Below are 14,148 nucleotides of genomic sequence, written 5' to 3'. Positions count from 1 at the left end.
ACATTTGCTTATTTCTGATCTGACGAAGAAAGGCTACCTTCGAAAGCTAATCAAAAAATGTATTTAGTCTAATAAAAAAGGTATCATCTTATTTTTTTTTCTATGTTTTATTTTATTCTATTTCTATTGATTACCTTTAAAAGTGGACTAACACGGCTACCACATCTCTCTACTCAGGTTGGGTATGGTGAAAATTTTCTGATCCCTTCTTTGATGAAAACATTTACCTTCTTTTAGCCTGAGATTCACCTCTTGCTTCTTTGGGCTTTCAACTCAATTGGAATTACAACTGGACTCCATTGGGATGTGATGGCAAGAACCTTCATTTTCAACTACCTGGGGGGTTTTCCTCCCATTGTTATAGCCCAAACTAAGCCTTTGTGCCAAAAGTCTCTGGGCAAAAGCTGCAAGTTGCATCTCCTTCTGGAACCTAGCTATGGCAAAGGGCCTCTTTTTTTCAAGCCATGCTGGAGCCCATTCAAAGTGAATGGGCTTTGTTGGCATTACCGTACTTGGAGCCGCTAGCACAGCTTGATAAAATAGGCCCTAAGTCTGGTTAGTGGATGTCACTGTTGAGTGGTGGCTGCCACTCCCTTTCAACTTCCCTTCAGATCTTCAAAGAGCCACATGCAGCCCAAGAACCATTGATTACTGAATAAGGAGACTCATTCATTGCCTACATTTAGGAATGTAAAGTGTGTTAGGTGCCTATGTTTAACTAAAACTTTAGGCATCTAAATGGCTGATGACCTCCAAATTGAGGTACTTATAGGTATGAAGGGGACCTGACTGAGCTTCTTCAGGTTCCTGCACAGCTGTCACTTGACTGTATTTATTTATTACATTTGTACCCCGCGCTTTCCCACTCAAAGCAGGTTCAATGCGGCTTACATAGTAATTGAGATTACAAAGTATTGGTGGAGAGAAATAAGTTGAGTATTATCGGAGTAATAAAAGAAATAAGATGATTTGGGACTTTCCTTTTAGCTTTTGTCTTACTTGCTTGAAGCTTATTGATGCTCTGCTTCTGTGCCACACAACAGACAAAAGATATTAGATGTTCTTAACATGGTGTTCTTATTTCCAGAGCCCTGGCAGAAGAGAAGTATGGAAAGGAGCTGGTACAGATTGCTCGAAAAGCAGGAGGACAAACTGAGATAAAGTAAGTGCTTGTCTATCTATCTAAAATAGTGGAAGAGAGAATAGATTGTTGCTCAGGGTGTCCTCTCCCCATCTTAATAGTGAAATGGGAGTGGTAAGGAGGCATGCAACAATGTGACTTCAAACTTCTCTCCTGGTATCTCCCCTCACCATTCAGTTTATGCAGTGGTCTCAGTAAAGGCAGTGGCCAGTGCTCATCATAGCTTTCTACTACTACTACTACTACAAATCATTTCTATAGCGCTACCAGTCGTACGCAGCGCTTCACAATTGAACATGAAGAAAAGACAGTCCCTGCTCAAAAGAGCTTACAAACTAAATCAGGACAGACAGACAGGACAAATAATGGATAAGGGTAGGACCCCTTCTTCTTCACTATCTCACTGATTCTTCATGGTGAGTGAGGCTGGGAGTCCTCAGGTAAGGCAGCAAGATTTATACCTAGATATCACATGTTAACTCACAGCTCCCATGGAAGTCAGGAGGAGCTGGCATAGGTGTCCAATTTCTATTCAGAAAGGAGAAAGGAATACCAACAAGGGTGTAATCAGCCCGTGCAACTGAAAGAAGGAGGAAGAGTGGAGGATGCACCATCACAAGCTCAAAAGAAGAGAGCGCAACGGTAGGAGACTGAGAGAGAAAGCATGATTGATAAGAAGATGGGGGATAGAGAGATAGAGACTGAATAGTGGGAGGAAAAGGGATATGGAGAGAGACTAGTGGGGAGAGGAAGGAGGGTGACTTGCAGGAAGAAGAATGGGGATAAGAGAAAGAGATATTCACTGACTGACAGTGAGAGGGAGAGAGAATTAAAAGAGAGTGACTGGTGGGGAGAGGGAGATGGGATTGTGAGAGAGAGTAGCTGTAAGAGGAAGAAGGGATTGAGAGAAAGTGACTGGTGAGGAGAGGAGAGGGAATTGAAAGAGAGAGAAACTAATGAGAAGAGGGAATAAGAGAGAGTGATTGGTGGGGAGAGGGAGAGAGGGTTGAGAGAGAATGCTGGATTCATCTTTGTGTCTTAGTAGGGGCAAAGTGAGCAAACAGGCTACTCTGGCAAATTTCGTCTGTTCTCAACTAGTGTTTACATGTATTGCCTTTACTGGAGAATTTTGTCTTTCACTTTGAGGACTGGTGAAAAGCCTGTACATAGGGAGTTCTTGCAGATTTTGCAGCAGTGTGTTCAGAATATCCTGATGTACATAAGTATTGCCATACTGGGACAGACCGTAGGTCCATCAAGCCCAACATCCTGTTTCTAACAGTGGCCAATCCAGGTCGCAAGTACCTGGCAAGATCCACAAAAAAATACAAACATTTTATTCTGCTTATCCTAGAAATAAGCAGTGGATTTTCCCCAAGTCCATTTTAATAATGGCTTATGGACTTTTCTTTTAGGAAGGAATTCAAACCTTTTTTAAACCCCGCTAAGCTAACTGCTTTTACTACATTCTCTGGCAACGAATTCCAGAGTTTAATTACACGTTGAGTGTAGAAATATTTTCTCCGATTCATTTTAAATTTACTACTTTGTATTATTCCAACTCTAGAGTCCTTTGATTATGACTCATGTTTTAGAAGCTCTATTCATGTTTTGAACATCTGAAAATCACATTTAGATATCCATACTGCATGGACAATCAAATCCCAATTTTATGAAGCCAGGATAAGGACATCTAAAACTGCAGTTCTTCCTTATGGCTGTTGTTATGTAAACCAGCACATCCAAGTTACAGAAAGGTGCTCTGATTGAGTAGTTGTCCACTGAAGGGATTAAGACATGATACCTCCTTAATCATCCAGTGATTGCTGTTCCCCTCTGTTCCTTAAATGTGAAAACAGCCAGGGATATGGGACTCTAAGGAATTATGGACATTTAAAGTACTAAAATCTTTTTTTTTTTTAAATTTTTTATTTATTGAAAATTTTCATAACTTTACAAGCATTATACTTGCGACATGAAATACAGATATGATTAATACATATCATTCAAGTGGAAAGAAAATTAACTAAAGAAAAACATTAATATTTCACCATATCTTCCTTTGACCACAATTAAAGAGGAAGGAGTCGAAATAGTTCAGGGGAACATAAAAAGAAGAAAAAAATTATAAGGAAAGGCCTAGCCCTAAATACCACCATACAATACTTTATGTTGGTTTTATTATTTGACGAGCTTTTTCATATTTATAAATTCTCTCAATTGTGTTGGTACAAAAAACACATACTTTATATTTAGATATTTTATAACACACTTGCAAGGATAAGCAAGTAAGAAAGTTGCCCCTAAAGACCTGGTTTCCTCTCTCATTTCCAGAAACTGTTTTCTTCTTTCTTGAGTGATTTTAGTCACGTCAGGAAATATCCACAATTTCTGTCCACAAAATTGTTGCTGTGTATTTTTAAAGTAAAGTTTTAATACAGCGTCAAAGTCTTGTTCAAATACAAAGGATACAAGGAGGGTAGCTCTAATTGTCACCTCGGACAAAGAGTCCTCCAATATCTGTGAAATATCATTCAATTCTTCTGCTTCCTCCAAAACACCTTCTCGATCTTTCTTTGTAGGTAAGAAATAAATCTTGTTTATCGGTGGAATATTTTGAGCTGAAAATTTTAAGTTCTCCACAAGAAACTTTTTGAACAAATCATATGGTAACATTCCTACTGGTTTGGGGAAATTAAGAATTCGCATGTTCAATCGCCTATTATAGTTTTCTATTTGTTCAATCCTTTGACGCATAGACATATTATCTTTCATCACTGCAATGAATTTTTCATTAGTTTTCACAGCTTCTTCCTGAGAGTGTTTTTCCTGATCTTTTAAGTCTTGCTTCAGCTTATCCAAAGATTGAGATAGCTGGCCTACAGTATTAGCAAGTTTTTTGGTCTCTTGAGTAGAATTTATTATTAAATCTTGCATTTTTTGCATTGACTGCCAAAGCATGTCAAGCGTTATCACTCTTGGCGGGATCTCCCGCGTCGATTTACCTTCAACAGCCAACTCCAACTCTGGGAGGGGGCCCTCTCCGCTGGCCACACTGCCTCCGACTTCCGGAGCTTGTAGTTCAGCAACCCCTTCCCGAATCGTGGCTGGGCAGAGTAGAGTACCAACAGTCGGGGGAGACAAATAGGTCTCAACTTCCAGCAACGTCTGTGCCCCTGCACTGGTGTCAAGCGGGTTTCCTCATCCCAAATCACCTGGTGGACGCCGAATTGCAAATCCGTCCAGAGTTCGCTGCATCGGGGAGGACGTAAGAGCCTGAGAAGGTAAGGCTCTCACCAACCCTTTTCGCTTGTGGGGCATTATTTTTTGAAGAAAATCAAGTTCAGCAGCGAATTGTTCTGAGCAGGTTTACAGCGTTCAGCGTGTCGGCGCCATCTTGACTCCTTCCCGCTCAACTGCATCCCGTACTAAAATCTTTTTAAATGAACTTCTTAATAGACCTCTGTGCAAAATTTTGGAGTAGCCTAATGGTTGGAGCAACAGGCTTGCAACCAAGGGACCATGTTCAAATTCCACTTTATTTTTAATTGTGAACCCTCCAGGGACAGAACTGTGCTGTCTCCGATCAAAATTTGGACATTTCAGTTTGTAAAATGAATGTTCATGTCCGCAAATCCTGTTCCAAAGTACATGAGAAATGGATGTCCATATCTGATGTACAGACTTGGATGTCCATAGTCTGAGTTGGATGTCAGGTTTAGTGGACCCTCCGGAGTGTTGAGATATGCACCAGCCGTACGGTAAAGACCACAGGCCATTATAAGGTTACTGTGTGGCACTGTTCTGTTTAGGGGTTAAGTGTTATATATTGGTTGATTATTGTTCTTACTGATTTTTCACTGAGGACATGCTACTTATTCCCTAGGTCATGATGTAACAAAATGAAAAGACTATTACACTAAATAAAGTCCTGTTTCAGACTTCTGTTGCATTTTGTTCCTGAATATACTGGAATATGTTCATTCTATAACAAGGAGGTCATTCAGGTACAGTAAAAGGTGTAATTGAAGAGGTGAGTTCCAAAACTTGTTAAATATGAAAAATGAAAGTTTTTACTTTCAAGAATTCTATCCAACATAAGAACATTTTTCATTGAATATCATAAACCTTATGAATAAATGCCTCATAGTGCAAATTTCACTAATCATTTGGCTGTCTATAAAGACAGTCTGTTTCTGTTTTGGAACTCACCTCTTCAATTCTTCTCTGTGGCTTCTGGTGCAGATCCTTCCGTGGCACTCCCAATAACATTAATAACAGACTACTTAGCAGAAGTGGTTCCAAACTGGTGTAGGGATGTTTTCAGGACCCTCACTAACCTACTGTACTCTTGGATTCAGGACTACACTAACTTAGGGGCTGATTCAGAATGCTACCATAGACAGAAGTGTTTGGTTAATGAACGGTCCCACAATGCAGAAAAGGTTTCAGTGCTGAAGTTAACTCATTCAGTAAACATCAGTGCACAGCATATTAAAATGCATGGTATGGAGGCCATTAGCTAATCTGCAGCAATGCAAAAAAGTTTTCCAGCTTTGTGCAGATGTCTACCAGGCAAATTAATGCAAGAAATATACTGCCAGATTAGTTGAGGGAATTTTAATGCTCTTTCACCCGAATCAACTCTCCTGTCCCTGACAGCTTTCTGCATTGGCCTTTTATCCTTAGTGTCCACCAGCACCCCCCCCCCCCCCCCCCGCCCTTGAAATTAAAAATAAAATCTTTGGTGTCTAGCAACACCCTTCCTTACTCCCCAACTCCCTGACCCTAAAATTAAACATAAAATCTCTGGTGTCTAGTGGCCCCCTCCCTCCCCATGACCTGACCACCCCTGCCCTGACATTAAAAATAAAATTCCTGGTGTCTAGCTATAATTCCTTTATTTGGCAGACTGACCCTGCTCTGTGCATCCCAGGATGCACTGTGTGGGATCAGGCACTGCCATTTTTCAAGATGGCAGCATGGAGGCAGGACCAAGTGGGCATCGCTCCTGCCTTTTTAAGGTATGCAGTGGGGGAAGGAGGATTTTTTTGGGGGGGGGGGGAGACAGTTGCAGAAACAGTCTACCTGCATATATTTATGGTGTATCATAGGTCTTTCCAAACTTTTAGAGTCGCAATCTGGGTGGGCCCTCCATAGGTCATTGGCCTGCTTAAGTTTCAATGGGTATGTGCAGTATAATTATAGAGTAACTGCAGTGTACGTAAATATTACCTTGTACCAGCATTTCATTACAATGTAACTAAGTATAAAAGTGCATCTGTAGTATACTTGTAGTACACTGTTGTGAAGTATTAATGTATTACAGATTTAATAAAAATGTCTATCTATGAATTGCTCCCTGCAAAAAGAATCCAGATCAACGAGATTGTAAAGAAATGACTAGTTTTTTTGTCACAGAATTATAAAGCACTGACAATGGATCTGCAGTGTAAAGGTTAATGAGGCCTGCCTATTAGGGTCCCTAACACAGGACACACTAAAGCATTCTGCGTTAGTTTTTTGGAATGTGTGCACGCTAACTACGCAGCAGGGGCATATCTGGACTTCAGCGGTAGGGGGGGCCAGAGCCGAGGTGAGGGGCACATTTTAGACCCCCCCCCCCCGCCATCGCTGACACCCCCTGCTGCCACCAGCACCACCTCCAACAAGTTTGACCCCCCCCTCTGGACCTGCCTCCATCCGTCGCCGTCTGTACCTTTGCTGGTGAGGGACCCAACCCCCGCCAGTCAAAGTCTTCTTCCTGCGTTTGGTTTCTTCTGAGTCTGACATCCTGCTGCACGTACAACGTGCAGGATGTCAGACTCACAGAAACAGAATGAAGCCTTGCGATCTGCAGGAAGAAGACCGGCTGGCGGGGGTTGGGGTCCCCCACCAGCAAAGGTACAGACGGCGAAGGCGGGTTGGTGTGTGTGTGTGTGGGGGGGGGGGGGGGGGTTGAGAGGGGCATCGGCAGGGGGGTCCAGGGCCAAATTTACGGGGGCCCAGGCCCCCGTGGCCCCATAGCAGCTACGCCCCTGCTACGCAGTAATTATTGTTTTGGGTGTGTGTCAAGAGTGGTGAGTGGGCTTTCCTGAACTAACCACTTAGTGCATCTACATTACTATGCACGAACTAGTGCATGGTTAATGTGGGAGCCCTTACTGTCTGCTAAATAGGTGGTGGTAAGTGCTCTGGCAAAAATATTTTTAAATGGCCACATGTTAAGGTTGCACAGAAAGGAGTGGGAAAGACCAAAAAGATGATCCAAGGAAAAAAGACTTTTATTAACAAATGCTCAAATTAACAGTTTTCTGGACTTCACAGCATATGAATGCTGTGTAGGGGTATTTTCCTGCTGTCTCGCCTTTGCTGGTCAGAGGTCTGGTAAGCCTGAACATCTTTTCCTCTTCTAATATGAATTCTACCTATGGCTTGAACACATCAGAAACCAGCTTTGTACAAAGGAAAACTACTGCTTGGCATAGCTGTATTGGCTTCATCAAAAGACATGTTGTTTACTGTAAACTAGCCTTCAGTTATCTCCTGGAAAGCGCGGAGGAGCTTACCTCACACAGACAGAGTCTCCGGGAGTATTTATGAACCAAGAAGGAGTTTGCTATTATCAGACATGTGACTGATAACAGTTTCTTAGCCAAACACAAGGCCTCTCATCATGACTGTGAATTCTGCTGGACAGAAGTACACAGTTTGTGATTGGTCTATAGGTATCACCTGACTGAGAGGGATGCCAATGTTGGACAGAAGAGAAGAGAGGAGAAGAGAAGATTTGCCTAGTGTATGATCTCTCTCAGACTAACTAGAGAGACTAATTTTCCTAAAAACCAGTGAACTGAATTCCTTCTGATAAAAGTTGACAAGGTCAGTTCCGCTGCAGCTCTTTAGCTTCCCAAAAGAGCAAAGACTTTATTCCTCAGCAAGGGATAGACTTGCAGGTATCCTGCTAGAGTCTCAATAGAGGAATCTGATTCTTCACGACACCAGAAGTCTGCAACCTATGGTCTGCAAGGGGTCAGAGAAGCAGGATTTACTACCTATAGTTCAGACTAAAGATAGGCTATGGTTTCTGTCTTTAAAGGACTGGTTTGTCCCAGGATTTGTGATCAGTAGTCTAATTCGCTACTAAAAGTGGGTAATGTCTTCTCAGGCTATATTATAGGTGTAATTTCTCATAATCTTCTTAGGACATATTAATGGTGTAATCATGTATCTATTTATATATCTATTGGTATTAATCAGTATATTTTGGTATAGCACAAGTATATTTTTCTAAATTGCTTTGCATTTTGCCATATTATTTTTATGTCTATAATAATATATTTTCATTTTGGCTTTATTCCTTTCATTGGTGCAGCCTAGCAGCCGAGCTTAGGGCCACCGAAGAGGTACTGTCATATCCCTTAGCAAATGAGTCCAGGGTAATTACTGTATAAGTGATTTTGTGCCAGCCTAAGTACTTCTACAACTGTCACAACATATTGTGTGGAGTTTCTAGTCCGCTTTTTAACGCTGTGAAATAGGCACATGCCATATATTGAATTTTAGTGAAACTCTTTCTCTTGTATCAGGACCCCTGATGAAGGCTTGTCAGCCGAAATATGGCCCATATAGGGTCCATCTCTGACTGGCACTATATATACCATCTGTGTCTAATACTATTGGTTTGAGCATTCGTTAATAAAAGTCCTTTTTCCTGGATCAGCTGTTTAATCTTTCCCACTCCTTTTTGTGCTCTTTTGATTGAAATCTTATGGGACTGTTTTGGTTTTCTGTGTTGTGTATTTCACACACTAATGGTAACATTAGTTCATATCCATTAATGAAGATAATAGGAAAAAGGCTTTTTTATGGCCATGGTTGACCTTAGCGCACAAGAAAGACCAATTCTTACCACAGCTTAGTAAAAGGACCCCTAAATGAAATGAATGGATTACCATTGCCCTATAATATAGTGTTTCTGAAATCTATCAAGGGGAACATCAAAACAGTCTGGTTTTCAGGATATCTCTATTGAATTGTATGAGTTCCTTATATTTGGAACTCATTTACTTTAAAATTGGAAGATTTGAATAGTTATAACAGTTTTTGGAAACTTCTGAAGACTATTCCTTTTAACAGATTTGTTAGTTAATTCTCCTTTTAATTCAGTTGATATAATTATAATTCCTGAGGTTTTTTTTTTTTGCTTTATATTTTATTATAAACCACGTAGAACGTATGGGTCAGGCGGTCTAGAAATAAACGTAATGTAACTGATCTCCTTTGTATATAAATCTATCCCATGCATATAAACTGTGAGACAAGCCTGAAAACTCAACTAGCAAGGTGTGCCTGCAGGAAAGGCTTGACTGCCAGTATCTAATGCCAGTTTCAGGGGATTAGGTAGCCACACTCTGTTCCAAACAATAATGCAAACTCTTTTCCTTTCAGCACATTGAGGGCATCGTTTGATATTCTGAAGCAACGTAAGTGTTTTGAAATGTTGTTTTATAAGCCCAATGCTGTCTAAAAATGGATTTTGAAAGAATGTTGGCACTTTCTTGAGACTTACCTGCTCCTTCCTGGTTCATTTTTCATTCTGCTTTGAAGTTGGAAAATGAACAGTCACTAGCTGCCAGGGCTACCTTTAGATTGATCTCAAATGATGTGGTTAGATTTTGTTCTCAGTCATTTTGTAAAAGCAGTACTATTTGTATAACTTTATTTGAACTGTACATCACATAACAGAAATGATTTGCATGTCTCCACCCATTATTCACCAGTGAAAAAGTGCCGTGTGAATTCCTGGCAGTGACTTGTTAGTCAGGCTGTTGGACCCACTTCAGATACCTGTCAATTGAATTCAGATCATATATTATTGTAACACCCATCATAATGGCAAGAGAGCAATTTTAAATTGGTTTAATTTGTTCATTTATAAATCACCTTTGTAAACCAAAGTGTTTTACATAATACTGTATATACAAAAGCATTCACAAGATAATGTAATATTTCAGCAACCCTATAAAACACTCCAAAATAGCTCATGTAGATACAAAGTACACAGAAGTTTTTGATGTGCATGCACAGTACCAGAGCTTCCTAATTTGTGGGTCAGGACCCCAAATAGAGTTCCAGTACCTGTATCTGGGGTCACGACCTAGCTGGGCTCTCCATAACTGCATCATTATTCTGCACATCTGGGGGGATCATACAGCTTTATTTGTCCTTGAGCATGGGCTCACAGCCAAGAAAAAATTGGGAAATGTAATGTATGAAAAAGGATGTCCTAAGTCATTTCTCTTTCAAGCAGGTATTCACTTTACACTTGTTATTTGTGCAGGGGAAAGAAGGGGGGGGGGGGAGAGCAGGGTAAGTGCATGTGTGTGTATGTACAGATGTGTGTACATGTGCATGCAAAATAGCACAAGCACTTTTGAAAAAAATGTCCTTGCCCTGTTTACCTCCCTGACCTAAACATAGCTGCAGGAATTCCTTTTTCTTTGCATCCTTTGAGCCAGATAATGGAGGACAATTTTCAGTCAGTACAATTTACCTGGATAAATATCTATTTATAGGGGTGTACGTGCAAAAAGTATTTCTTTTCTATTTCACTTATTTTATGCCATTTGAAAAAACATTTTCATGCATTTTTTTGTTTTGCGTTTAAAGCATGTAATTCACAATTAAGGTACACCCATGGCAACAGAGAGGCAATTTCCAGAGCCATTTTCACAGGCGCAGCAGTGTTTTACCTATGTGAAAATGATCTTACATACACCTTGGAACAACCCACATGTTTCTCTTTGCTTTTAGTGGAGGTGTTCTTGCAATAACACATGTACTTTTGCATTTTTCAAATTATGCATGTTGTTTTGGTTGTAAAAACTACCCATGCAAAAAAGAGGTGGAAGTGTTTGTGGCCATTTTTCCTTGGTATGAGATCTGCAGGTAAAATGTGCCCACAGACTTTGCAGTTATGAAAGCAGTAGGAGAATCATGCTCTGAACGTGTGCTGTTAGCAAACAGTGCATGGAAAATAACAAGGACCAGAAGATCACACCAATGTCATTAGATTTTTTTTCTGTCATTTCATCTCAAAATGACATAAAACAAAGTAGGAAATACCACTGATACTTGCTATTTTGTTTCAAACAACTGCTCATATCTACCTATTTGTCTTAGTAAACAGCTTTGAAAATTGACCTATCCCTCTATTATTTATGCATGCCGTTCGTGTACTCAGTGCTGTACAAGTGGAATCATTCTGGGGCCGATATTCAGAGCGCAGGAGTTAGACCGGCTAAATCCCATGGTTGGTGCTAAGCCTGGATATTCAATGCTGGGCCATTTCCGGTGGCGTCATTGAATATCTGGGTTATTTTTGGCCAGTTTGAAGATATCGGCTATGTTGATATTCAGACTTAAGGGCCCTTTTACTAAAGTGCGTAGGCGCCTATGCGCGTCCAATGTGCATCAAATTGGAACTACTGCCTGGCTACCACATGCCCCAGGTGGCAATTCCATTTTTGATGCACGTCCAAAACATGTGGCACTTACCCTGTGGTAATCGGCAGTGTACATGTGCTGATGATTACCGCCCAGTTAACACATGAGACCTTACCTCTGGGGATCCCCAGAAGCTTAGCCGGTGGAGGGAGGCAGGGCTGGTGGTTGGGAGGTGGGGATAGTGCTGGGCAGACTTATACGGTCTGTGCCAGAGCCAGTGGTGGGAGGCGGGGCGGGTGGTTGGGGGGCGGGGATAGTGCTGGGCAGACTTATACAGTCTGTGCCCTGAAAAAGACAGGTACAAATCAAGGTAAGGTATACACAAAAAATGGCACATGTGAGTTTATCTTGTTGGGCAGACTGGATGGACCGTGCAGGTCTTTTTCTGCCGTCATCTACTAAGTTACTATACGTTACAGTTATCCCCTGCTAAATATTGGCGGATAGCCAGTTAAGCGCTGTTTAACCAGTCAGCAGCAGTTTTGATGTTAAATAGCACTGAATATCGAGTGGTCTGTTATTATGTAGCTGTTGTTAAGAACTTGCTGCATTCTAATTCTGTCTTAGAAATTGAGAATGTGGGAAACTCCCACATCCAGTTGGCACAAACAATGAAGGATGAGCTAAAAAGAATTGAGGAGTTCCGAGAACGGCAAAAGGAACTGAGAAAAAAGGTGAGTGTATGCCCAGGGACATCCATATTGGAGCACTGATGGTAAGATCTTCACCTAAGTCTCAAGGGGATGCTGCAGTACAGAACAGTTGGGTTCAGGGGCAGACTGACAGTGATCTGGGCTCCTGGCCAGAAAGGGTCATTGGGCCTCCCATTTGTTTCCAGCGTCCCCTGCACACTTCAGCTCCCTGGGCCTACCTTGAAGAGCCCTGGTGGTCTAGTGGACTTTTCCGGGGGCAGGAAAGAAACCCACTCTTTCCTGGCTGCCGCTGCTCTACCCGGCTGCTGTGACTTCCTGTGGCGATCTCGTGGGTCTCGATAGTCTTGGCAGCTGTTTGGAAGACATGGCGTTGCCTGACAGAGCAGCGCAGCAGGAAGGAAAGAATGGGCTTCTTTCCTGCCCCCAAAGAGGCCACTAGAGCACTAGGGCCCTTCATATTAGGCTGGGGTGGCTGTAGTGTGCAGGTGGGGAGAGAGGCACTAGGCCCCGGTTGCCCATATGGTGAGTTCCGCCCCTGGTTGGGTTATAAAAGCATTGTTTTTTCTGGATCAGTCTGTTTCAAGCTCTAAGGATTAATTTGTTTTTTTTTTTTTTAACAAAGCAGCGGTAAGCACTAACGCTTGCTTACCATGTGGGAAAAGTCACTACCACAGGGCATGCTGAGGTGTCCTACTGTAGTTTTGGCATCTACGCACATTTCCCAGGTGTTTGGAGGTGGAGAGTAGGCATGTCCAGCACTAATCGGTTAGCACAGCTACATTGCCGTGCACCAACTGATTAGCACATAGTTAGTGTGGGAACCCTTACCACTCAGTAAATAGGTATCGGTAACAGCTCCTATGCTAATGGCCAATGCGCTAATTGGGAATTTAGTGTGTGGCCATTAATTGAAGAAATGAAAAACTGCCCAGTTTACAGCCCTGCTAAAAGAGGCCTCAGCATTCAGGAAAACCCATGTGCTAGTTACAGCGCAGGCCATCTTTTAGCACACTTTAGTAAAAGGGCTCCTTGATTTGTTAGCCTGCTTTTAAAAAGTTACAGTACACTGAATCAATTTATTACACGTTAACCTATAAATTACAATGAGTTAAGCTAATTGATACATTTTAAAAAATTATTAACAGAAATGGGTACATAAGTACATAAGTAATGCCACACTGGGAAAAGACCAAGGGTCCATCGAGCCCAGCATCCTGTCCATGACAGCGGCCAATCCAGGCCAAGGGCACCTGGCGAGCTTCCCAAATGTACAAACATTCTATACATGTTATTCCTGGAATTGTGGATTTTTCCCATTTAGTAGTGGTTTATGGACTTGTCCTTTAGGACACCATTTAACCCCTTTTTAAACTCTGCCAAGCTAACTGCCTTCACCATGTTCTCCAGCAATGAATTCCAGAGTTTAATTATGCGTTGGGTGAAGAAATATTTTCTCTGATTTGTTTTAAATTTACTACACTGTAGTTTCATCGCATGCCCCCTAGTCCTAGTATTTTTGGAATGCGTGAACAGATGCTTCACATCCACCTGTTCCACTCCACTCATTATTTTATATACCTCTATCATGTCTCCCCTCAGCCGTCTCTTCTCGAAGCTGAAAAGCCCTAGCCTCCTTAGTCTTTCTTCATAGGGAAGTCGTCCCATCCCCGCTAACATTTTAGTCGCCCTTCGCTGCACCTTTTCCAATTCTGCAGTGGCCAGAATTGAACACAATACTCAAGGTGCAGTCGCACCATGGAGCGATACAACAGCATTATAACATCCTCACACCTGTTTTCCATACCTTTCCTAATAATACCCAACATGGTCGAAAGTTTTTTTTTT

General features: G+C 41.7%; 1 protein-coding gene across 3 annotated transcripts in view; it reads left to right on the top strand.

Moving 5' to 3' along the window:
• The window catches only part of PSTPIP1 (proline-serine-threonine phosphatase interacting protein 1), a 174,014-nt gene that overhangs the window by 92,606 nt on the left and 67,260 nt on the right, over nucleotides 1-14,148 (top strand). For all 3 annotated transcript variants that reach the window (XM_030187310.1, XM_030187302.1, XM_030187320.1), the window contains exons 3-5: nucleotides 1,088-1,162; nucleotides 9,593-9,627; nucleotides 12,218-12,324. In XM_030187310.1, the coding sequence (XP_030043170.1) occupies nucleotides 1,088-1,162; nucleotides 9,593-9,627; nucleotides 12,218-12,324 (217 nt within the window). The remainder of the gene's footprint in view (nucleotides 1-1,087; nucleotides 1,163-9,592; nucleotides 9,628-12,217; nucleotides 12,325-14,148) is intronic.

Source organism: Microcaecilia unicolor, chromosome 1 (genome assembly GCF_901765095.1).
Source record: "Microcaecilia unicolor chromosome 1, aMicUni1.1, whole genome shotgun sequence".
Lineage (NCBI taxonomy): Eukaryota > Metazoa > Chordata > Amphibia > Gymnophiona > Siphonopidae > Microcaecilia > Microcaecilia unicolor.
The sequence above is the reverse complement of the archived record's forward strand: the minus strand, read 5'-3'. Positions and strand labels throughout refer to the sequence as shown.